The sequence below is a fragment of the Heloderma suspectum genome, chromosome 8 (genome assembly GCF_057233095.1).
Source record: "Heloderma suspectum isolate Gila_16-S chromosome 8, 16-S_ref, whole genome shotgun sequence".
NCBI classification, from domain to species: Eukaryota; Metazoa; Chordata; class Lepidosauria; order Squamata; family Helodermatidae; genus Heloderma; species Heloderma suspectum.
The window spans coordinates 26075974-26099122 of NC_139465.1; the positions used below are offsets into that span (position 1 = coordinate 26075974).

The following is a 23149-nucleotide window of genomic DNA, read 5'->3' on the forward strand; positions in this document are numbered from 1 at the left end:
CAACCATGAGAGTCTCATGTATACCCATTTGTTTCCAATTGAGGGAGCTAGAGAGTATAGCTTGCCAAAAATATCTTGCTTTCAAGAAAAATGTCAGGAAATAAATAAGCTGTTTTGCCAGCAGCTTGTGTCTGCTTTTATTCTTGCTTTATGCTCTATAAAAATGTGCACAGTGAAAAAGGAAAAGCAGCCTCAAGCTCATACCAATTAATTTGATGTCAATCATGATAGCTGACAGGGGGACGGGGACTTACTCAGTTCTTGGGCTAACATATAATGAGATTGTAGCAGATTTACATTATTTAGCCACCTGCAAATTGGAAAAAATCATTAAATTAATTTAGCAGACAAATGCTAAATAGATAAAACTGTTTCCAAAATACAGTTAAGGGGTATGTTGTGCTTATGCAGTAATATTCTTCCTGTGAAATTGTTTGGGGCTAACTTCAAAAGTACAAAACTTGCATCAGCCCTTGAAGAAAATGATATATACTTAAATCATGAGGACTGAAAAACCAATTCATGAAGAGCAGTGCTTCCTTGTTATCTAGCAATTTTCACAAGCAATCCAGCCATGGAAACTAGGAATATTTCCTTTTAAACAAGTATTGGGGTTTGTAGGTTCCCACCAAGCACCTGGATGTGTTGCAAACTTGGAAGAGGGGTTGGGAGTGAAGACAAGACGTACTACCATTCCATGTTTCTAGCCCTGTTAAGCTATGAACATCATTGTCTTCTGTTGCAAATGTAGGAACATAGGAAACTGCATTATACAGAGCCAGACCATTGGTCTATCTAGCCCAGTACTGTCAACGTTAACTGGTAGCAGCTCTGCAGGGTTCAGGCAGGAGTTTTTCCAGCCCTGCCTCAAGATGCAGGGGATTGAACCTGGGACCTTCTATATGCAAAGCATCTGCTCTACCATTGAGCCACAGACCCTTTTCCAGGGTGCTAGACTGGGTGTGTGAAAGTTTGAGGACTACAGAGGAAAGGAAAAGAAAAAGGTCAGGCCTAGAGGCCTGGAGTTTTTTGTCAGAAGGGGGTATCCCTGACAGGAGTAGTTTCATTTCCCCGGTTAAGTTTCAGTTTCATTTCCCCAGTTAAGTTTCATTTCTTCAGGTTTGAAACAGTATTTTCAGTTTTGAGGGAGAGAGAGAGAGAGAGAGAGAGAGAGAGCGCAGAGTCAGGGAGACTAGAGTCTGAAGAGGGAGCAGGAAGAAGCAGCCTGGAGAAGTCTTAAGTACAGCTAGGGTAAAGGAACTTGTGTTTGCAACTTTTATTTTCTCTTAATGCCTTTTGTATCACTCAGCTCTATTGTGTAAATACTTTTAGTTGTAATTTGTTTGCTTTAATTTACCAGTAAACTGTTGTAGTTAAACCCTGTGTCTAGAGTGTCAGTCACCCCATGCCTACAGCCTAAACTCCACATATTGGAAAGGGGTAGGTAAAAGAAGGAAGGTGGGACACTTGAGGAGGCAAGAGATCCTTAAGAGGTTGCTCAGGGGGTACAGGTCAATAATGTAACCCTGACAGGGTGTTAAGAGCTTATTTAGACAGTTAAAAGGGCTTGGGGCCGGAGTATCTAAAAAGGAATGTCTCCTCCCATATGTACCTTCTTGCAGGTGCTCCTTCCAAATCAAGCTAGGCTGGTGGCTACAAGAGGGCTTTCTCAGTTGTGGCACCCTGTTTATGGAGTACCCTTCCCAAGGAGGCGTGCCTGGTGCCCACACTGATATCTTTTTGGTGCCAGGAGAAGTCATTCCTCTTCTCCCAAGTATTGTAAATTCTAGATTATATAGTTTAGATTTGAGAATGTAAGTGCCCAGAGTGTATTGGAATGGCTCCTTTTGCATATTGTTTTTTTTTTTTAATTTCCTGGTGTTGATTATTGTTTTTATTGTGTGTTTTTACTCTTTTAGTATCATATAATCTGCTCAGAGAACTCTTATTATTGAGCTTACTAAAGGTATAATAAATTTGGCAAGCCCCGTGGACTTGGTTTTACTGTGAATAAACATTCCAGTCTTCTATCACAAACTTTTTTTAAAGCCCCCATCCCAGTTTCAAAAGCAGAATTCATAGGGGATCGCCATGCTGCTTATACTTTCAGAACTAGTTGTAGCATGCTTTGGAACCTAGTCCCTGAGGGTGGTTGAGGGAGGAGTGGTGGAGGAAGCAGAAGGCAACACATACATTGTGTATAGTCAAGGCACTTTGGACAACCTCCGCATCCTTTTATGAATGCAAAACGTGTCTGTCAAGTGCCCCCACTATCAGTTTCAGAAGTTTTGACTATCAGTGCTACTTGTCATAATGGCTATATGCAACCTCCAGGACTGGAGGCAGCATGCCTCAGAATTACCAGTTGCTGAAGAACTGCGATGGGAGATAGCTATTGCAATATCTAAGGCTTAGATATTGGCAGTAATACCTAAAATATGCTGGTAGTTTTGCCCCCTGCCCCTTTTATTGCCCTCCCCCACCCTTGGAATGTGGCCCTGAGAGCATCTCCAAAATGGAATTCAACCCTCCAGCTGAAAAAGGTTCAACACCCATGAGATAGGCCTTTGGTTTGATCCAGCAGAGCTCTTCTTACTGCCCCATAGCAGGAGTGGGGAACTGTTTTTGGTCAAGGGCTGCATTCCCTGGGGGGCGGGGGACATAATCTGTGGGAGGTGGGGCATATGCTGGTGGTAGGTGGGGCCAGAGCCTAAAGTAGGTAGGGCCACGTGTTTTTTCTCCTTCTCCCTCCACGTAGGAGGTTGCCTGGATAGGGACACATTGTTCTTCTCCAGAAGTCTGAACTGATTACTTGCAGAGGGTTTTTGAAATTAGGCTGAGAGCTGCCATGTGGCCATAGGTTGCCCACCTGTGTCCTAGAATGAAGGCCCACCATACACACTGCTTTCTTAAGAAATGTCACTATAAGTTTTTTTTAAAAACTTGGTTCCAAGTTGGGTTATGTAATTACTGATTACTGAGTGACACGTTATATTTACTGACTTTTAGAAATACTGTTGTAAACCCATGGTATAGAGTGGGATATAAAGTAAAATATACATAAACAAACTTCATTGTGGTGGTTGTGGGGCAGAAGAATATCAAGTACACAAGAGAAGGATTTGGGCAAAATGAGCATTTGCGTTCTTTGTTTCATCTCTCATATAAATATTGCTGTGACCTTCATTGGTGCCAGGCTATTGATACATTTTTTCAATAGCATAACTAATGCTATGCTTTCTTATTTGCTACTGTATTATGACTGTTGCTTTGCCCCTGACAGAGGCTTTGTGCCCTTAAGAGCTGCATGACAGATGCAGCTTTTCTTGGTGTAGAGATGAACTGACAATTTGAAATGCCACCTGTTGAATTTCTGCCTGCTATCCAACTTATTGATAAAACACAGCCTCTGTCATTAAAAAAAAAATGCTACCCTATTGAGGACCAGTGGGGATTTTTCAAAGGAGGTACTGGAAACTCGGTTTATAGCTTTTGACTAGAACTGTCACCAAGAAATCATAATTAACTCATGATTAATCTGATTAATTCTACATACATTTGTATATGAGAAAAAAAATAATTTTAAAAAGTATTACTTCATTGTAGACATCTGTTGCAGCTATACTCTTGGGAGAGGCACTCCTCTCTCACACACAAAGGAGCAAATGCCTCTTCTAAGATAGCAGTTGTCACCTGCCGTTTTTATAAGCAATGTTAACAGCAATTTTAATATCCCTTAAGGATCTGTTGCCTGATTAACTGGAGCCACATTTATAGCTAATCAAAATATTAACTTATTAATGGGTTTGATTAAGAGATTTTAGGTTGCATCTTAAAACTTATTATATACATTTATACCCTGCCTTTCAAGATGAAAACTCTCCATTTTTACTCTTGACTGGGTGATACCTAAGAACAGCTATGCTGGATCTGACCAAAGCCCTATCTAGCCCTGTATTTTGTTCCTACAGTGGCCAATCACTACAGTACCATCCTGCTCAAGTTCCCCAGCAACTGCTATTCAGAGGCCTCTCATACTAGAGGTAATATATAGGCAAAAGCAGCCATTGATAGCCCCTGTGGTGCAGTAGTTAGAGTGTAGGACTGGGACTGGGGAGAACTGGGTTCTAGTCCCCACTTGGCCATGAAGCTCACTGGGTGATTTTCGGCCAGTCACTGACAGCCTAACAGACCTCACAGGGTTGTGTGTGGGGATAAAATGGAGAGGAGGATCATGTACGCCACCGTGGTCTTCTTGTAGGAAAAGTCAGGATATAAACGTAATAAATAAATTTGTCTAATCCCCATTGAGAGGAATCCAAGTTGGTGGCCATCACTACATCTTGTGCTAGTGAATTCCATAGTTAACTATGTGCTGTGTGAAAAAGAAATTAATTTTGTCCTGAATCTCACTACTCAGCTTCGTTGGATGACCTCGGGTTGTAGAATTATGAGGGAAGGAGAGGGACTCTCCACTTTCTCCACCATGAATAATTTTATACACATCTCCCTTGGGGTATGCAATGGCGAGAACAGAAGGCATTCTGCATGTGCCTAGAGGCATTCTTAATGCCATCTTTGTGCAGGTATTGCCAGTTTACATCTCTCCCACCACGCTGAGATCTCCTGTGCTTTTAACAGTTTAGGCCGCAATCCTATCCATGTTTAGACAGAAATAAGTCCTACAACTCACAGCATTCCCCAGCCACCTTCCCTCTCTGTGTGTGTGTGTATATATATTGCATATATAACACACACACATTCTGTTCCTATTCACACACACTATTCCTTTATCCTCACCCCATTTCATCTCAGCAACACACACGGGATCTACACACAGCAGTTCTACTGTTACCATACCGTTTTCATAACTATCGGTGCCCATCGGTGTCACGTGTACCAATAGTTACGATAACGGTATAAACGCTGTGTGTAGATTCAGCCTGGGAAGAAGGTCGGGCTGCGCGAGACGCCACGCCCAGCCCACGACAGCATTTTGGTGCCCAAGAATTCAACGGGTGAAGCTTTTCCACGGGCCAGGGGGCACCGGGAAAAAGCATTACCTGTTGAATTGCGTGCTTGTGCGTGCGTGTGTGTGTGTGCGTGTGTGTTTTCAACCTCGTCTCGCTGCTCCATACCCACGGGAGAGCCTGTCAGAAGGGGGGAGGAGGCGAAGAAGCCGGCAGCTCTGGACTGTATCCAGTGTTAGTCTAACTTAACCCCCATTCATCGCAATGGGCCTGTTCGGCACCCGCACCGGACTCAACCCTGTGGCTCCCAGCTAGGCTCTGGCCGCCGCCTCAGCAGCGCCTTCTTACCCCCGCTTCAGGGCGGGCTTTCGTGTCCTTCTTTTCCCTCCCTTTCCGCCGCCGAGCCGGAGGAGGAGGAGGAGCGGCGGCGGCGGCGGCGGCGCTATCAAGCCGGGGACGGAGGCAGCGGGAGCGGCGTCGGTGGCCGGAGCTGAGGGGCGGAGAAGAGCGGCGGGAAGGAAAGAAGGGCCGCGACGCCGTCGCCTCAGGCGGGCGCCGCGGGGCTTCCCGAGGCGGGAAACCGGCCTGAAGGGGGCCCCGGAGCGGGCAGCGCGCCCCGCGCAAGGGGCAGGGCGGCCCGCCTCGCGTCGCAGCCTCGGCGGGGACCCAGCATGCCTCCGCCTTCGGCACCATCGCCGCCGTCGCCGCTTTTCCCGGCCGCTGCCGCCGCCTGAAGCGAGCCGCCGCCTTCCTCTTCCCTTCCCCGCCCGCCGGCCGAAGTTCCCAGACGGCCCCGACCCCACCCCGGGCGGCGGCGGCGGCGGCGCAACATGAGGAGCGCCGAGGATCTGGAGGGCTTCGACGGGGAGGCGTCGAGCACCTCCATGATCTCCGGCGCCAGCAGCCCTTACCAGCCCACCACCGAGCCCGTCAGCCAGCGCCGCGGGCTGCGCGGCCTCCGCTGCCACCCCGATTACCTGAGGGGGACCTTCGGCCGCCTCAAGATCGCCCAGGTGGTGGGTACCGACCGAGCCGCCGGGACGCCACGGGGGCGCCGCGCCCCTCCGGCCCGAGGGCATTGTTGGGGTTAGAACTGTCGCCACGATGATGGCGGTTGACGAGTGCTTCTTTCAGGGTCAGGGTTTGTCTCGCGCGTCGGGATGAATCCCCCTTCCCGCTTCTGAGGGCGTGTATCCTCTTTTCTGTTACTTCTTTCGCCCCGCTCCGACTCCCCATGCCCTGGCCCCGCATTTAGAGGATGGGCTTGGAGGCTCCGAATGTTGCTCCTGTCTCTCCAGCCCGACCGCTCCGGGTTGGGACGCCTTCGTCTATAACCGCAGATAAGAAAATAAACGAAGACGCAGCCTCGGGGCTCCTTAAGGGCGTAACAGCTTCATGGTGGCTGAATAGCGGACTACTAGAGCATACTTCGTTAGATGTTAGCCTCGCTTGGCAGATCGATCTATATCTATCACACATACATAGTTATAGGAGGGGCCCCCGCCCCCCCATGACGACCTGTTAATGGAGAAGGCACAGTTCATGTATGTCATGGTTTTTTGGTCTATCTCTTTATAAAACAGGCTCCCCCCACCCCACCCCACCCCCGTCCAAATACCCATGCGTGTAATATTAATCTGCCACCTGAAGGTAACACTTTTTGTATCTGATAAAATGGGCTCTAGTCAAGACAACAAAAACGTCTGCTCCAAAATAGCTAAATAAATAAAAATCTTCAAGTCTTTAAGGTGCCAGAAGCCTCCTCTTGTTAGTTGCTCTTAAATTTAGCAGAACAGGGATTTGGAGGAGAGAGTCGCATAAAATCCCCCCCCCCCTCTCGCCACTCAGTTCCTTGGGGAAGAAGGCTGAAATACAGTTAAAACGAATAGTGCTTTTTACATTGTCCCCAACATCCCTCTTTGAGGAGTTTTGATTTAAACTTCACAATCTCTTTATTGATCCTCCCCTAGCATCATGAAGGAGGCAACATTGCCTTTTTCTCTAGCTATATATATGTGTGTGTGTTTTCTTTATGAGAAGAAAGCCTATTTTCCCTTCATTCCTCCAGTGGCACCATCATTCCTGCTCATGCTTAATCCTGTTTGGCAAGGATTTGAGTTAGGGAGGGAAAGGGAGCAGATGGACAATAGGTGACATTCTGTGCAGGTTATTGGGCTTTATCTAGCCCTGCAAGGTCACCTTTTGTGACTGGGCAAAGAATAGCAAGTAGGAGGTAACTTGTCCTCTTCTGACCCTTTCCTGACTTTCTCAGGAGAGTTGGGTAGGAACATTTTCAGTGTTTGTTTCTCATCTTGATTCAACCAACATGGGTTTATTCCTGCTACTGTTTCAGTCTATTTAATGCAAGGGTAGATTGGGATCTACTGGTAGATTTCTGGTTGATTTGCAGTAAATTAGCAGGGGTTTCTGACTCCCAGTTTAATAATAGCAACAGCAAAATGTTTTCGCCACCTAAATTAGGCTGCAGAAATGAAGAAAGCTTGAGGTAACCAGGAGTTGACTTTTGTGTGGAAGGGCTATGAGCTCAGTTCAGTTCTGGTACTGAAATTAAATTTCTCGGCTCAGAATGTGCTCAGAGGCACTTTGTTCCTTAATTCTAAGGGTATGTCTTTAGTACCTGGCTCTGGTTGGTGGATCTTGGGGTTCTAGTAAAAATTAAAGTCGATCTAATAAGTCAAGTCTGCCCAGCCCTGGTTGAATATATCTGAATAAGTAAGTGGACTTTTGCCTAGAAAGGTTCTTGCTTCAATAGACCAGGTAGTCTCATGGAACACAAACTTATTCATGATTACTCAGAAGTAAGCATACTCCGAGGTAAGTTGCATTGAACTGCAGCATTGAAGTACTTGTGTCTTTCTGCCTCTGTCATCATTTGTTTTGGAATAGGAATAGGTGAAGTTTATGGCTCCAGCTGCTTAGAGGGGAATTTGACCTGCATACCTTCTGCAAACAGTTTACAACCACTAGTAGAAGACAGCTGTGTTTATAACTCTGCTTATAAAGACCATTGTCACACATTGATCCAGTGACTTTAAGATTTATATCCCACCTTTTGGCTACAAGGGCCCCTGAGGCAGTTTACGATATAGATGAAAAGCACGTACAATACAATCACAGTAATATCACAATAAAATACAAAAGACACCAATTGTGGCATTAGGTGGAAAGTTAAAAAAAAAATCCAAAACCTGGTTGAAAGAAGAATGTCTTGACCATTTGCCTGAAGGTTAAGAGAGAGCCAACCTAACGAAGGCCATTCCACAGCCTTGGTGCTGCTACTGAGAAGGTCCTGTCCAATGGCTCAACCAACCATGCCTCTGAAGGCAAAGGAACATAGAACAAGGCCTTCAATTACTATTGTAAAAGGCAGGCAGATTCATGTGGGAGAAGACGGTCCTTCAAATAGTCCAGCCTCAAACCATTTAGGTATTTATAAGTAATCACTAGGGTATTAAATTGTGCTCAGACTTTAATGTAATGGCCAAAAGAAGATTGCAATCTAAAGGAAAAGCAAAACAGAACTGGTGTACAGCCTTCTGAATGTTAGCATGTTGGTGAGAACTAACTGTATTTTTTTTAAAAAACTACAAATGTACTTATTGTAGGCTCTCTGTGATGAAGAGTCTCATGATCCCTGTTTTTGTCAACAGAGTAGTCTAATGTCAGATCAGCTGAGTTAGCAAGGTTTGAAAATCAAGATTTGTCCACCTTCTACAGTCCAGTGATAAGACAATTGTTGATCCATTCAGAGGATCGCAAGCTGTGTGGATCAATTATGATATGACTTGAGAATGTTACCTTGTAATGGAAAAACAGCTATTACCGCCCTTGTTTTTCTGGCATGAAAGGTAGATAGTAAGCCAGAGTCTTATTACCTAGAAAAATTAGAAATAGCTGTGGCAGATGATTGTTAAATGTGAAAAAATACCTAAAGTGACTGATCTATTTTGAGTGTGCTGTAGTATCATTTATTTTTGTGAATATTATTATTTTGTATTTATTTCATTTCTATACTGCCCAATAGCCGAAGCTTTCTGGGCGGTTCACAACAATTCACAAAAAATAACGTACAAAATTTAAAGCAAGTTAAACAGCTAAACACAATTTATGTAAACAATTTCAATAATAGACCTTTTAGCTTCTCTTTTCCTGGCTTGGCTCCTGATTTGTTGGTGTCTTGATAGTTTTAGTTTGTGGCATCTGAGACACCCTATTTTACCTACCATACATGTCATGTGAATTCTGTAACTGACAAAAGAAAATGTGTGTGTGTGTGGGGGGGGTTTACTGACTCTAGAGTATCTTGGGTTTGCTTGCCTTTGTGCTTCTTGCTTTGGTTCTGCTCTTCTTATATCTGTGTTTGAACACTGTAGTGCTAACATCCTGGGTAACTTCTCATTTTTAAAAAATAACATTTCAAGATCAGAGGTATGGCTCTGGGGAACACAAAAGCTATGTTCTGACACAATGCTAAACCATGGTTTAGCCTCACATGTATAAGTAGTCATGAGCATTGGCCTTGGGTGCCCCCCTCATGCACCATAATTAGAATCTTCTCATTGTAATCTATTTTATCTAGTTATTTATTTATTGCTCTTTTAAACCACCCAATAACCCAAGTTCTCTGGGCAGTGTACAGTACAGCAAAAACATAAAATACAAGCAATAAAACAATGAATAGTTCGATCTGAGTTTCCCAAGGAAGGGTATTCCACAAACACTGCGCAAACCATGGTGTGCTCTGTTAATACAGAACAAACTATTTGCTGCTAACCAAAATTAGATGCTCCCAATCGCAGTTTGTAAAGGGGGAGGAGGGAGCATGCAAGTCTGAGGTTTACAGCTGCTCATGTCTGAACAGCCCCAAAGTTTTGCATATTTCTATGTGTTTAAGTGGAGAATTGATTTAGGGTTCTGATTCCAGAGGCTCTTTGTGTTTAGATTTAGCAGGAGCCATAAAATGCATCCTGGTTGGTACTGAAGTTAATCTAGCATAGGAAGGGCACTTAGGGTAATATACTTGTGGGAAGGAACCATGTCATTAGGCATGCCCATGTAGTTCATTTGTATCAGTGTTCTTAGAGTGCCATAGGATCTTATCAGTGGGAAACAGCTCATACACTACCCTGGTTGTGTGAATTGCTGTAGCTAAAAGTTATATTTTGCTTAATTTGCATCAAAGTGGCATTCAGGTACATCTTGATCCTTTTAGTCCTGCTGCTGTTTGAATTAATTGGGCACAGGATGGCCAAAGGCCCTATTCTGTTATTCCTTGGCTTACTTTTTTCATGCTACTAACTTTTCAGTCCTCATTACATTTGTATTTTGCATGACATTTAACATCATTGAGTTAGTTTGCACTTAGGCCTCCATTATACCATATTGGAAAGCCAAACATCTTCTTTAAACTTAGATCAGTGGTATAAAGTTCACAAGCAAAAAGTGAGATTAGCATAGTTCAGTTCTGCTAAAGCAGGTATGTTGACATACTACAAAATTAAAAATACTTAAGAATGTGTACAGACCAATATCTTATTCAGAGTTTGACTTGACTCGGGACTGTGGATATCTGTATGGCTCTTGTAATCATCCATGCCCTTATGAAAGTTAAAATGTGGAGTGGAGTGGCTTGAGCAGAGTTTTGATTATCTCGGGTTTCATTAATAAAGAAGAGTCACATTAATAGCCCTTATGTTTGAGGAGAAAAAAACTGAAAAAATTGGCAGTCTGGTCTGGAATGTTTGGGATATCTCAATGATGGAAGAATTAATCAATTAAAAATTACAGAGGCAAGTGAAATGGGAGCGCTTGCTGTGTGGCTTTTATATCATACCGTCATGTGAAAAAGAAAATACACCCTCTTTGAGTTCTATGGTTTTACATATCAGGACATAATAAAAATCATCTGGTCCTTAGCAGGTCTTAAAATTAGGTAAATACAACCTCAGATGAACAACAACACATGACATATTACACCATGTCATTATTTCTTTTACAGAAATAAAGCCAAAATGGAGAAGCCATGTGTGAAAAACTAAGTACACCTTATGATTCAGTAGCTTGTAGAACTACCTTTAGCAGCAATAACTTGAAGTAATTGTTTTCTGTATGACTTTATCAGTCTGTCACATCGTTGTGGAGGAATTTTGGCCCAGTCTTCTTTACAACATTGCTTCAGTTCATTGAGGTTTGCGGGCATTTGTTTATGCACAGCTCTCTTAAGGTCCCGCCACAGCATTTCAATTGGGTTGAGGTCTGGACTTTGACTGGGCCATTGCAACACCTTGATTTTCTTTTCCAGCCATTCTGTTGTAGATTTGCTGGTGTGCTTGGGATCATTGTCCTGTTGCATGACCCAATTCCGGCCAAGCTTCAGCTGTCAGACAGATGGCCTCACATTGGACTCTAGAATACTTTGGTATACAGAGGAGGTCATGGTCGACTCAATGACTGCAAGGTGCCCAGGTCCTGTGGCTGCAAAACAAGCCCAAATCATCACCCCTCCACCACCGTGCTTGACAGTTGGTATGAGATGTTTGTGCTGATATACTGTGGTTGTCGCCAAACGTGGCGCTGTGCATTATGGCCAAACATCTCCACTTTGGTCTCGTCTGTCCAAAGGACATTGTTCCAGAAGTCTTGTGATTTGTTCAGATGCAACTTTGCAACCCTAAGCCGTGCTGCCATGTTCTTTTCAGAGAGAAGAGGCTTTCTCCTGGCAACCCTTCCAAACAAACCATACTAGTTCAGTCTTTTTCTAATCGTACTGTCATTAACTTTAACATTTAATATGCTAATTGAGGCCTGTAGAGATGTAACTCTTGGATGTTTTGCGATTTCTCTGAGCATTGCATGGTCTGCCCTTGGGGTGAATTTGCTGGGACGTCCACTCCTGGGAAGATTGGCAACTGTCTTGAATGTTTTCCACTTGTGAATAATCTTCCTCACTGTAGATTGATGGACTTTAAATTGTTTGGAAATGGCCTTATAACCCTTCCCAGATTGATGGGCAGCAACAATTGCTTCTCTAAGATCATTGGTGATGTCTTTGCTCTTTGGCATTGTATTAACACACACCTGAATGCTCAAGACCAGAGAACTCCTGAGACTTCTGCTTTTATGGAGGTGATCACACTTGCTGATGATCAAGTTAATCAAGGGCATTTGATTAGCAGCGCCTGGCTGCTACTTAGCCTCTTCATACCTATGGAAGCAGTAAGGGTGTACTTAGCTTTTCACACATGGCTTCTCCGTTTTGGCTTTATTTCTGTAAAATAAATAATGACACGATGTAATATGTCATGGGTTGTTGTTCATCTGAGGTTGTATTTACCTAATTTTAAGACCTGCTAAAGACCAGATGATTTTTGATTATGTCCTGATACGTAAAACCATAGAACTCAAAGAGGGTGTACTTTCTTTTTCACATGACTGTATGTGGAGATTGAAAAGGCTTTCTAAAAGATTTGGTAAATTCTGTAAACTCTAGCTTGCCTTTCTGCATAATAGGTCCCTCAGTAACACTGAAGGATTTCTTTTTATCAAGATACAGAAGATTACATAAAGTTATTTTTCAAATCTTGATGAAAATAGAAAAGATCTGTGTGGGAATTCCATCTCTTAGGGATTGGTACCTTCTTCCTGGGTTCAGTTATCCATGCTTCCCTGACTGCTCATTTGTACCATTTCCCTTATTTTCAGCATTTTTCCATGAGTCCAGCTCTTGCTTTTCTTAGCCCTTCACAATACAGACATGTGTGCACACCTTTCCACATTACAGGACCATACAAATTGGGCAAATATATGTACATTTGTTCTGTTTCCTATTGCAGCTATACAGTTTAGGCTTCGTGGTTGTTGAATCTGAGATTGGCAGAGTTTGCATATAATGCTAACCCACAGCATGTGGTGTTTTGGGTTGTCATGATCTGTAAACATGGTCATGCTAACAAACTGTCATTTGTTAACCATGAACAATCCAGAAAGAGAACCTGTGGTTTGTTGGGTTGTGAACTCTGGGTTATTTAAACCATGGGTTGTTATGTGTGAACCCAGAACTGTGGGTTGTTTCTGGGTTGTTTTACCAAGCTACAGAGGTGGCAGGCAAGAGTGGTAAAAAAAATCCGCTCTACATGGCAGTGCTATAGCTCTGCAAATGCATTTGGGATACAGGAAGGGAGCAGGCGAAGGAGGAGGGAAACAAACAACTCCAGGATTGAGAAAACAAACCATGGTTTCTTTGATAACCTGCCAGACAAACACTAGGTAGGGCAACAAACCATGGGTTAGTGTTATGTGTGAACCAGATCATTGTTTTTAGAACTGAATTTGAGACCCTGGCTCTCAAGTGTGTCACAACAAATTATCTGTTGTCTAAATCGACATGCAAGCTACCCTGCCTTGACTAATGTTACAATTGCATCTTTTACTAAATTACAGCCTAGTGCCTTGATCCTGGAAAAACCTGGGTTATAATTGAACTTCACTGACAATGTTTGAAGTTAATCAGTCACAAGAAATGCTTGCAATTTATAACAAGATTAGTAGGTTGATATAAGAACATTAGGGAAGATATTCTAGTTATAGTGGATTGTTGAAGGTTACAGATGCCTTGGACACCAGCGTTTGCTGTCTTCTCTACATTTCTTTGAACTTGTTTTGGCAGGTATGTGCTTGATAATTCCAAATGGAAAATTATCTCTTCCATTTGTTTGGTTTGATAGAAATGAGTGTTCTTTGCAGAAAAGATTTGCTTGGTTCCTCCCCAGTCCCTGAAACAAATATGGCTACCAATAACACTGACATGTTGTTGGTAGGTAGCATAAACATTGTGCTGGGAAACCTTTGTTAGAGAATATGAAATATTTTTCAAAAATTCAGACAGTAAGGATGTGAAATATTTTTCAAAAATTCAGGCAGTGGGAAATTTATATTTTGGGGGCATAACTTAAAACATATTTGTGTGGCTTTGTTTCAGTCAAGGATAGAAGATAACTTTTCAAACTACTTTGAAAAAATTCATTAAATACCTTGGTTCTGTCGGAATTGCCGTCAAGAGGTAATATTTGAATAGTCGAGGAGTTTTATATGGATATCAATAATCTCCCTCTGTAGTGTATCACTTCCCTAAAGCATGTCATGTTCTGTAGTGGTGGCAGTGAATGCCTGTTTTGAATTGTTAGCTACAGGTTATATGGTAGAAAATACTATTGCTAGTATATTAAACATGTTGAAGTAATTTGCCACAGAGGTTTCTATTTCTCTGTCCTACTATTTGCTTGTGTGTGTGTGTGTGTGTGTGTGTGGTGTGTGTGTGCTCACGCATGCAGGCCATGCAGCAAACCATCTTGGCTGGCAAACTGTTTCTGTTATGCAAAATTTTAATGACAATTTTTAAACCACAAATAGGTAGAGTCTTGCTGTCCTCTTCTTGATTTGATGGTAAAGTTCGCATTCCCTAAGGCAAGGCTCCCTGTTTCTCAAAGGGAACTCAAAGGGAACTCTTCCTATTAGGGAAAGGGACACACTGCACTCATATTAACTGTGGGAGGTTTCTTATCTGTTCAACAAATACTTCATTACATTCAGTTCCCTGTTAAGGAAAAAGGCTGCATATATCAGTGTCCTGAAAGGAACATAAGACATGTCTTCCATATGATGTATAACTGTAGCCTCTGAATTTTTTTTAATGGACCCAAATTATTTATTTATTTTAATTTACAACCACTTTTCTGCCAAAGAATGGCATTCAAGGTGGCTAACAAGAAAATCTAGATTAAAAACAAAGTCTTAATTTGTTTTATGTTATATTTTAATTAAGAACACAATTAAAAACAAGCAGCACCAGCCAATTAAAAAACTCCTCCAGTGGTAGATTAGTTTATGTGCCAAAGGCCTGCCTGAATAAAAATGGTTTGCCTGTTGGTGGAAGCCAACAGAGAGCCACCCAATATGTCTACCTACAATGTTTTGGTATGATTGATTCTACATCTCAGTAAATGAGAGGTTAAATAGGACATTCAGATGTTGCCAGTTTAGGATTGCGTAGGATTGATGTCCTTAGTTTACCCTGAGATCTGTGGCTTCTGCACATTTTGATTCAAAGGGGTGCCTGTACTCATGTTTGTAAGGGAGCAATCCTACTGTGATAGGTGGCCACCTATCCAATGCAGGGTAGGCGGAGCACGGAGGGAATATTCTCCTCCATACTCTGGCCACTCTGCATTCACGGTTAGACAGCTGATTTCAGCTGTCTAGCTGTGGGACTTCAGAGCAGGGGGAGGCCAGATGATGCAAAGGAAGCACCATACTAGCACTCGTGCACTCCTGGCCCCCAGGAACGCCCCTCTGAGTGCGGAGCCTGGGGATGATCCATGCTGCCTACGAGGTGGCGGTGGAAGGGGTGCGGAGGCAGTTTTCCAGACTCTGAGGTTGGTTCCAGGAAACCAAACAATCCTATGGCTGTCTAGCTGCTGTCTAGTGGCCATAGGATTGCTCCCTCTTTGCCCTTTCCTTGAAATTCAGTACAAAATTGTGGAATGCTCTTCCCAGGCATATTTATCTAGTACAGCCTTTCCCAACCTGGGCCATACTGGCTGGGGATGATAAAACTTGTAGTCCGACAAATCTGGAACACACAACATTTCTGCCAGCTCTGTTTATGATTTTTGATTTTCTTTTCAGTTGTTTTGTTGTTTGTTAATAGGTTTGTGTTATGGTTGTTCTTAATTTGATTGTAAGCTGCCTTGGAGGCCTGAAATAGCTGGTGTAAACTTTGTAAATTAAAAATGTGAAAGGGTAGCTTAAATTGTCAGATATCTGAAATTCTTTCAGGGGTTGTCGATTCAGGATTATTAGTGGAACCAATAAACTTTTTTTACACAGACGTGAGATGGCAAGGTGTTAGTAGCACCTCTTGCTCACTGTGGTGCACCATTTTGTGTGTGCACTGAACTCCACCCACCTTTGCATACCTTCAGATAAAACTGTTCTAGTGTGTTTACACAGTTGCTTATCTGAATACCATGGCTATTGTGTGATACGCTTGCTTTCTGTGACAGGGTTGCTTTATGTAAGATGGTCACCTCTATTTATATTTTTCCTTTTGAGTTCAACTGGACAGCATCAGGCAGGGTCTTCTCATGTATGTTAGCTCTGGCAGTATTGTTGAAACCACCTTGTCATATGTACATTTTGGTCCTTATTGAGACATTCAGGGAGAGGAAGGTGGCAAAGAAGAGAAACAGTGGCTGGAAAGAACAGCAGTAGTGAAAAAGTGTTGTGGAAGTACTTTCAAATTTCAGTTCACCTTTTCTGCATTTTGAGGCATTTATTTTGGGTGCAGTGAACATGTGTTCAAACCATTTTTCACCAGACTTTCTGTCTGTCTCTGTCTTCATCCCAAGTTCTTAAGAAGATATCTTTCAACAGTTGAAGCAGATGGAATCCACTGCTGCTGCTTTTTCCTTTCCAGCTTTGCAGTGTTATTGTTGCATCTCCCTCCCAAAGAATGGCACTGCTGCCATTTCTCTCAGCTTCTCAGTAGCACTTGCTTCTTCATTTTTAATCGTCCACCCTGGTTCCTGTTCACCCTTTAACAATCAGACACAATCTCGATGTTTAAACTTTTCTGTCTTTCGTATCTTATTCCAGAGCTACCTCATACTAATTTTCTAAGCCAGCCTTCCCCAACCTGGTGCTCTCCAGATGTTTTGAACTACAACTCCCAGCATTCTTGACCACTGGCCATGCTGGCTGAGACTGATGAGAGTTGTGATCCAAAACATCTGGAGAACACCAGGTTGGGGAAGGCTATTCTAAGCATTCATTTGTCTAAGCATGGTGGCACAAACTGCTGTTCACCAGCTCAGGCTGGTATGCCAGCTGTGGCCTTACCTAGATAATGATAACCTGGCATCAGTCATCCACACTACAGTGACTTGCTGTTTAGATTACTGCAAAGCATTGAATGTGGGGCTGTTTTTGAAAACAGTCTGGAAACTTCAATTGGTGCAATGAATATGAACCTGAGCACACTCCGGGAGAGAGCGGAGGACAGGAAGGCCTGGCGTGCTATGGTCCATGGGGTCACGAAGAGTCGGACACGACTTAACGACTGAACAACAACAACAACCAAATGGCGGCAAGGATACTAACTGGAACCAATTGGTATGACTGTATTATGCCAGTGTGTCATCTCTGCTAGATTCGGGTTTGTTTCACAATTCAAAGTACTCACTTTAAAGTCCTTATATAGGAACGTAGGAAAACTGCCTTATACTGTGGCAGACCATTGGTCCATCTAGCCCAGTACTGTTGACACTGACTGACAGCGGCTCTCCAGGGTGTCAGGCAGGAATTTTTCTAGCTCTACCTGGAGATGCCAGGGATTGACCGATGGACCTTCTGCATGCAAACCATGTGCTCTACGACTGAGCCATAGACCCTCCCTTTATGGCTTGGGGACAGAGTATCCGAAGGACTGCCTTTTTCCATACATTCCTGCCTGTGCCCTGAGATCACCAGCTGATCACCTTGCTTCAAGTGTCTATGCATACTGTGATTTGGTTGGTTGCTACGTTTGACCAGGCCTTTTCAGTGATGGCCCCCAAATTGCGGAATGCCCTTCATAGACTTTGTGACATTCTGGTGCCAGGCAAATACATTTTCATTCTCTTAGGCCTCTAATTATTTTTTTTAGTTTGCTACTTCTTTTACTCATTATATGTTTTACAGCTGCACTTTAAAATTGTCCTTCTCTGTGCTACCTTGTTATTCACCTTCTGCTTCTAAAATGTGTTACTGCTGCTGCTTTTCATTTTTAAGTAATGTTAATGGTTTTACTGTGTTTGTTTTTATTATGTATGTCACCCTGAGAGCTTTGGCTATAGAGTGACTCACTAGTGAAATAAATAAATGAACAGCAAGGTCTCCTATATTTAAGTTGTTTCATATAGGTCTGGTGCATACTTACTGCCTCTTTTCTTGCTGTCACTTAATCTTCTTGGAGAACGTAGTCATTTTTGTAGCCTATTTAATTGTCTCTAATTGCTTGGTTCTTGAATGATACTATGCAATCAACAGCTGAACTGGGCTCTATGGAAGATGCGGTTATTTATTACCTTTGACTTTTGTGACTTGATGCTTCTGTAGATTGGTAACTATGTAATTAAGGACCTGAATTTTAAAATTATGCCACATTACCCTGCAGTTTCCCCTTGGAGATGTTTACAACCTACCAGAATTAATTACTTTGAGAACTCACAGGAGGAAAAACTGCCCTCTTGATTTTGGTGCTGCTGCGACATGGGGGAAGGGAGGGGAGAATACTGTAAACTTGGATTGTGTGCTCGATGCTAAAGCTCGCACCTCAAACATGGAAAATGGGATATATCAGACTAGTCTCCTCTGCCCAGGATAAATGTATCATAACTTTAGTTACATTTTATGTGGCTGTGTCACATTTCACAGCTAAAATAATAGAAAAAAAGTAGTCCAAGTCTTCCATTTTTAGCCATGGCTCACTGGAGTTGGGTTCCAGCAGCCAGTGCCTCCTAGTACAATGTTCAGCCTGTCAGATAAGGCCCCCAAAATTAATTGCAACTTTTGCAGAGGTGCCTTACCTAGTTACTAAGAAGTGTTTTCTATCACTGCAGTCAACCAGGCAATGACTTTTTACAAGAATGCTTTCACTGTGTACTCAAAAGTAATATTATAGACTGCTATGAAATTAATCAGAGACAGAGAGAGAGAGCGCAACAGTTTTGTTATCCCTGGCTTTCAAGTTGTCACATGTTTGGTCACAACTCCCCAAGCAACTGGGGTTGATCTTCTGGCTCTTTTTATAGAAAAGTAATCTCTTACACATACTCAGTTCAGCCCTGTGTGAGGTTTCAATACCCGTGGATGGCTACTGAATGAATGAGCCAGGTTTTTCATTTTTGCTTCTGAAGCTGTATACTTCCTTTGTTTTACAGAGAGTGTGTAGCTATCTTTGTAGTGGGGTTCACACCTAATCAAGACCCATCTTGAGTCAGTCTGATTATCTGTCTATACTGCAGGTTTATCTTGTTCACCTTCACTGGTTCTTCCAGAGGCTGAATAATTTGAAACCTGGGCAGTATGTTGTTACTTTCTTTATTCCTTGTATTTGCAGCTGTTTATCTCTTAAGAGGGGAAACAGACCCACCCAAAATGCTTTTTGGATGCAGTTTATTTCTAGACTTCTAGTTCCTTCAATGACTTCAATTGCCCCCACATTGACTGGATAAATGCATGTTTCCACCATGACAAAGAGGTTAAATTTCTCGGTGTCCTAAACGATTGTGCCCTAGAACAGTTGGTCATGGAAATGACCAGAGGGGAGGCGACTTTGGATTTAATCCTAAATGGATTAAATTAAAAAACTAGCCCAGGAGCTAGTGTGAGATGTAAATGTTGTTGAACCAGTTGGAAACAGTAATCACAGTGCTATCAGATTTAATATATATTTAAGTGGGAAATTGCCCAGAAAGTCCAACATAGTCACATTTGACCTCAAAAGAGGAAACTTCTCTAAAATGAGGGAACTGGTGAAAAGGAAGTTAAAAGGGGGAGTCAAGAGGATTTAATCCCTTCAGAAAGCTTGGAGATTACTCAAAACCACAATAATAGAAGCCTAGCTAAAATGTATACCACAGGTTAGGAAAGGTAGCACCAAGTCCAAGCGGTTGCTGGTGTGGTTAACGAGCAGGGTTAAGGGAGCTATTAGAGGAAAGAGAGTTTCCTTCAGAAAATGGAAGTCTTGCCCAAGAGAGGAAAACAAAAGGCAGCACAAGCTTGCACAAAGGTGATGCAAGCAGACAATAAGAGATGCAAAAAAAGCATTGTGAAGGGCATATCCCTAACAACAGCAAGGCCAACAATAAAGAATTCTTTAAATATAGCAGAAGCAGAAAACCAGCTAGGGAGGCAGTTGGACAATGGAGTCCAATCAATGGATGACAATGAAGTTAAAGGAGTACTGAAGGAGGACAAGGAGAGTGCAGAGAAGCTGAATGAATTCTTTTCATCTGTCTTCACTACAGAAGATATAGGACAGATACCCGTGCCTGAACTCATGTTTTCAGGAAGGGAATCTGAGGAACCGAGGCAAATAGTGGTGACAAAAGATGAAGGTCTCAACCATATTGATAAATTGAAAACAAATAAATCACTGGGCCCAGATGGTATCCATCCTAGAGTTCTCAAAGAACTTCAAATATGAAATTGCTGATCTTCTAACCGTAATATGCAACATGTCCCTAAGATCAGCCTCTCTACACACGAGGACTGGAAGATGGCCAATGTAACACCAATTTTGAAAAAGGGATCCCGGGGGGGATCTGGGAAATTACAGGCAGGTTAGCTTAACATCTGTTCCAGGTAAATTAGTTGAAGGCATTATTAAAGATAACAATAGTAAGCAAATAGAAGGACAAGCCCTGCTCAAAAAGAATTAACATGGCTTCCGCAAAGGTAAGTCCTTTCTCACTAACCTTTTAGAGTTCTTTGAGAGTGTCAATAAACATGTAGACAGGGATGATCTGGTAGACATTGTTTACTTTGACTTCCAAATGGCTTTTGACAAAGCCCCTCACCAAAGACTCCTGAGCAAACTTAGCAGTCATGGAATAAGAGGCCAGGTCCTCTTATGGATCAGTAACTGGTTAAAGAACAGAAAGCAGAGAGTAAGAATAAATTCTCCCAGTGGAGGAAAGTAAATAGTGGGGTCACAGGGATCTGTATTAGGACCAATGCTTTTCAACCTGTTCATAAATGATCTGGAATTAGGAATGAGCAGTGAAGTGGCCAAGTTTGTGGATGACACCAAATTATTTAGGGTGGTTAAAACAAAAAGGGATTGTGAAGAGCTCCAAAAAGATCTCTCCAGATTGGGAGAATGGGCATCTAAATGGCAAATGTGGTTCAATGTAAGGAAGTGTAAAGTGATGCATGTTGGGGCAAAAAATCCCAACTTCAAGAATAGCCTGATGGGATCTGAAGTAGTGGTGACTGACCAGAAAAGAGATCTTGGGGTTGTGGTGGACAGCTCAATGAAAATGTCAACCCAGTGTGTGTAAAAAAGTAAAAAAAGGCAAACTCCATGTTAGGCATAATTAGAAAAGGAATAGAGAATAAAACTGCCAATATCATACTGCCTGTATACAAATCTATGGTGTGACCACACTTGGAATACTGTGTACAGTTGTGGTCACCACATCTAAAAAAAGATATTGTAGAGCTGGGAAAAATGCAGAAAAGGGTAACTAAAATGATCAAGGGGCTGGAGCACCTCCCCTATGAGAGAACGTTACAACAGCTGGGATTGTTTAGCTTGGAAAAAAGGAGAACATAAGAAGAGCCATGCTGGATCGTACCAAGCATCCATCTAGTCCAGCATTCTGTTCATACAGTGGCCAACCAGCTGTCGACTGGGAACCCAAAAGCAGGACATGAGCACAACAGCACCCTCCCACCCATGTTCCCCAGCAAGTGGTGTACATAGGCTCACAGCCTCAGGCACTGGAGGTAGCACGTAGCCATCAAGACTACGTAGCCATTGATAGCCTTTTTCTCCTCCAGGAATTCCCCCTTTTAAAGCCATCCAAATTGGTAGCCATCACTACTTCCTGTGGAAGCGAATTTCGTAGTTTAAGTGAATTCCATAGTTTAACTGTGCGCTGTGTGAAGAAGTACTTTTATCTGTCCTGAATCTCCCACCAATCAGCTTCATAGGATGACCCCATTGGGTACTAGTATTTTGAGAGAGGGAGAAAAATGTCTCCTTATCCACATTCTCCACATCATGCATAATTTTGTACACCTCTGTCATGTCTCTCCTTGTTCACCTCCACTGAAAAGGGGAGAGATGATAGCAGTCTACAAAGTTATGCACGGTGTGGAGAATGTGGATAGGGAGACATTTTTTCCCTCTCTCAAAATACTAGAACCTGGGGTCATCCTATGAAGTTGATTGGTGGGAGATTCAGGACAGATGAAAGGAAGTACTTCACACAGCACATAGTTAAACTATGGAATTTGCCACCACAGGATGTAATGATGGCCACCAATTTGGATGGCTTTAAACAGAGGTTGGAGAAATTCGTGGAGGAAAAGGCCATCAATGGCTATTAGTCCCTATGGCTATGTGTTACCTTCAGTACCAGAGGCAGTGAGCTTATGTACACCCGTTGCTGGGGAACATGGGTGGGGTGGGGGTGCTGTTGCACTCATGCCCTGCTTGAGGGTTCCCGGTCGACAGCTGGTTGGCTACTGAGTGAACAGAATGCTGGAGTAGCTGGACCCTTGGTCTGATCCAGCATGGCTCTTCTTATGTTCCTAGCACACTTATTTGGAAGAAAGTACTCCCAAAGAAATGTGCATGGACTAGCAGTCTGGCCACTCACATTTTAGATCTAAATTTCTTTAAAACAGTAATTCCAGTGTGCAGTTAAGTTCAGTATTTCATAATAAAATAGTTTACATCTATGTGTGTTGAAGTGTGGTGTATTTCATTTGACCTGCTGATGCAGTCATTAAATATGCAAAAGTACCATTGAGTTTTATTGAGTTCCTGACCTGATCCCACATTGATACTTATCATTGGAAAATAATGTTTTATTTTTTAAAATGCAGAAACATTAATTGAAGCATGAAAGCCGCTTGATATTTGTGCCCTTCTGTGAGGTTTAACAGGAGACAGCAAAACCTCCAGGAAGGTTGATCATCATTTCTGGTTTAACTTTGGTCAAATTGTTTTTTGTTGCCCTTTCTTTGGCATAATGCTCTCTCTTCCAATCTAGTTTTAGCGCTGGCATAAAAAATGGCAAGGCTAGCGTGAGGCTATTAAGCATTTTTGGTACAGCTGACAGTGCTCTTAGTGTTGTGGCCGACATTTTTTTTTTTTTTTAGGTTCTATTTTTCCAGTATGTCTAGACTATTTTGCCTTTTAAGGCATGGCATCTAAGGGGGCCATCAGATTGTAAACTTGGGATTCTTCGGATTGTGAATACTTTTCTTTGAGCTGTTGAAATTCTTGTTCTAATGGGTTCTTTTCAGGCCACACTGTTCTCCTGATTATTTCCTCATTAAAATTCTTCTCCTACTCTGGCGCTGGTAGTTGGATACTTGGTATTTAC

General features: G+C 42.6%; 1 protein-coding gene across 1 annotated transcript in view; it reads left to right on the top strand.

Moving 5' to 3' along the window:
* The first annotated feature begins 5408 nt into the window (after window positions 1-5408).
* Window positions 5409-23149, top strand: part of CMTM4 (CKLF like MARVEL transmembrane domain containing 4) — a 47818-nt gene continuing 30077 nt past the window's right edge. The window contains exon 1 of the mRNA XM_084813256.1: window positions 5409-5986. Within this exon, the coding sequence (XP_084669382.1) occupies window positions 5801-5986 (186 nt within the window). The 5' untranslated portion in view covers window positions 5409-5800. The remainder of the gene's footprint in view (window positions 5987-23149) is intronic.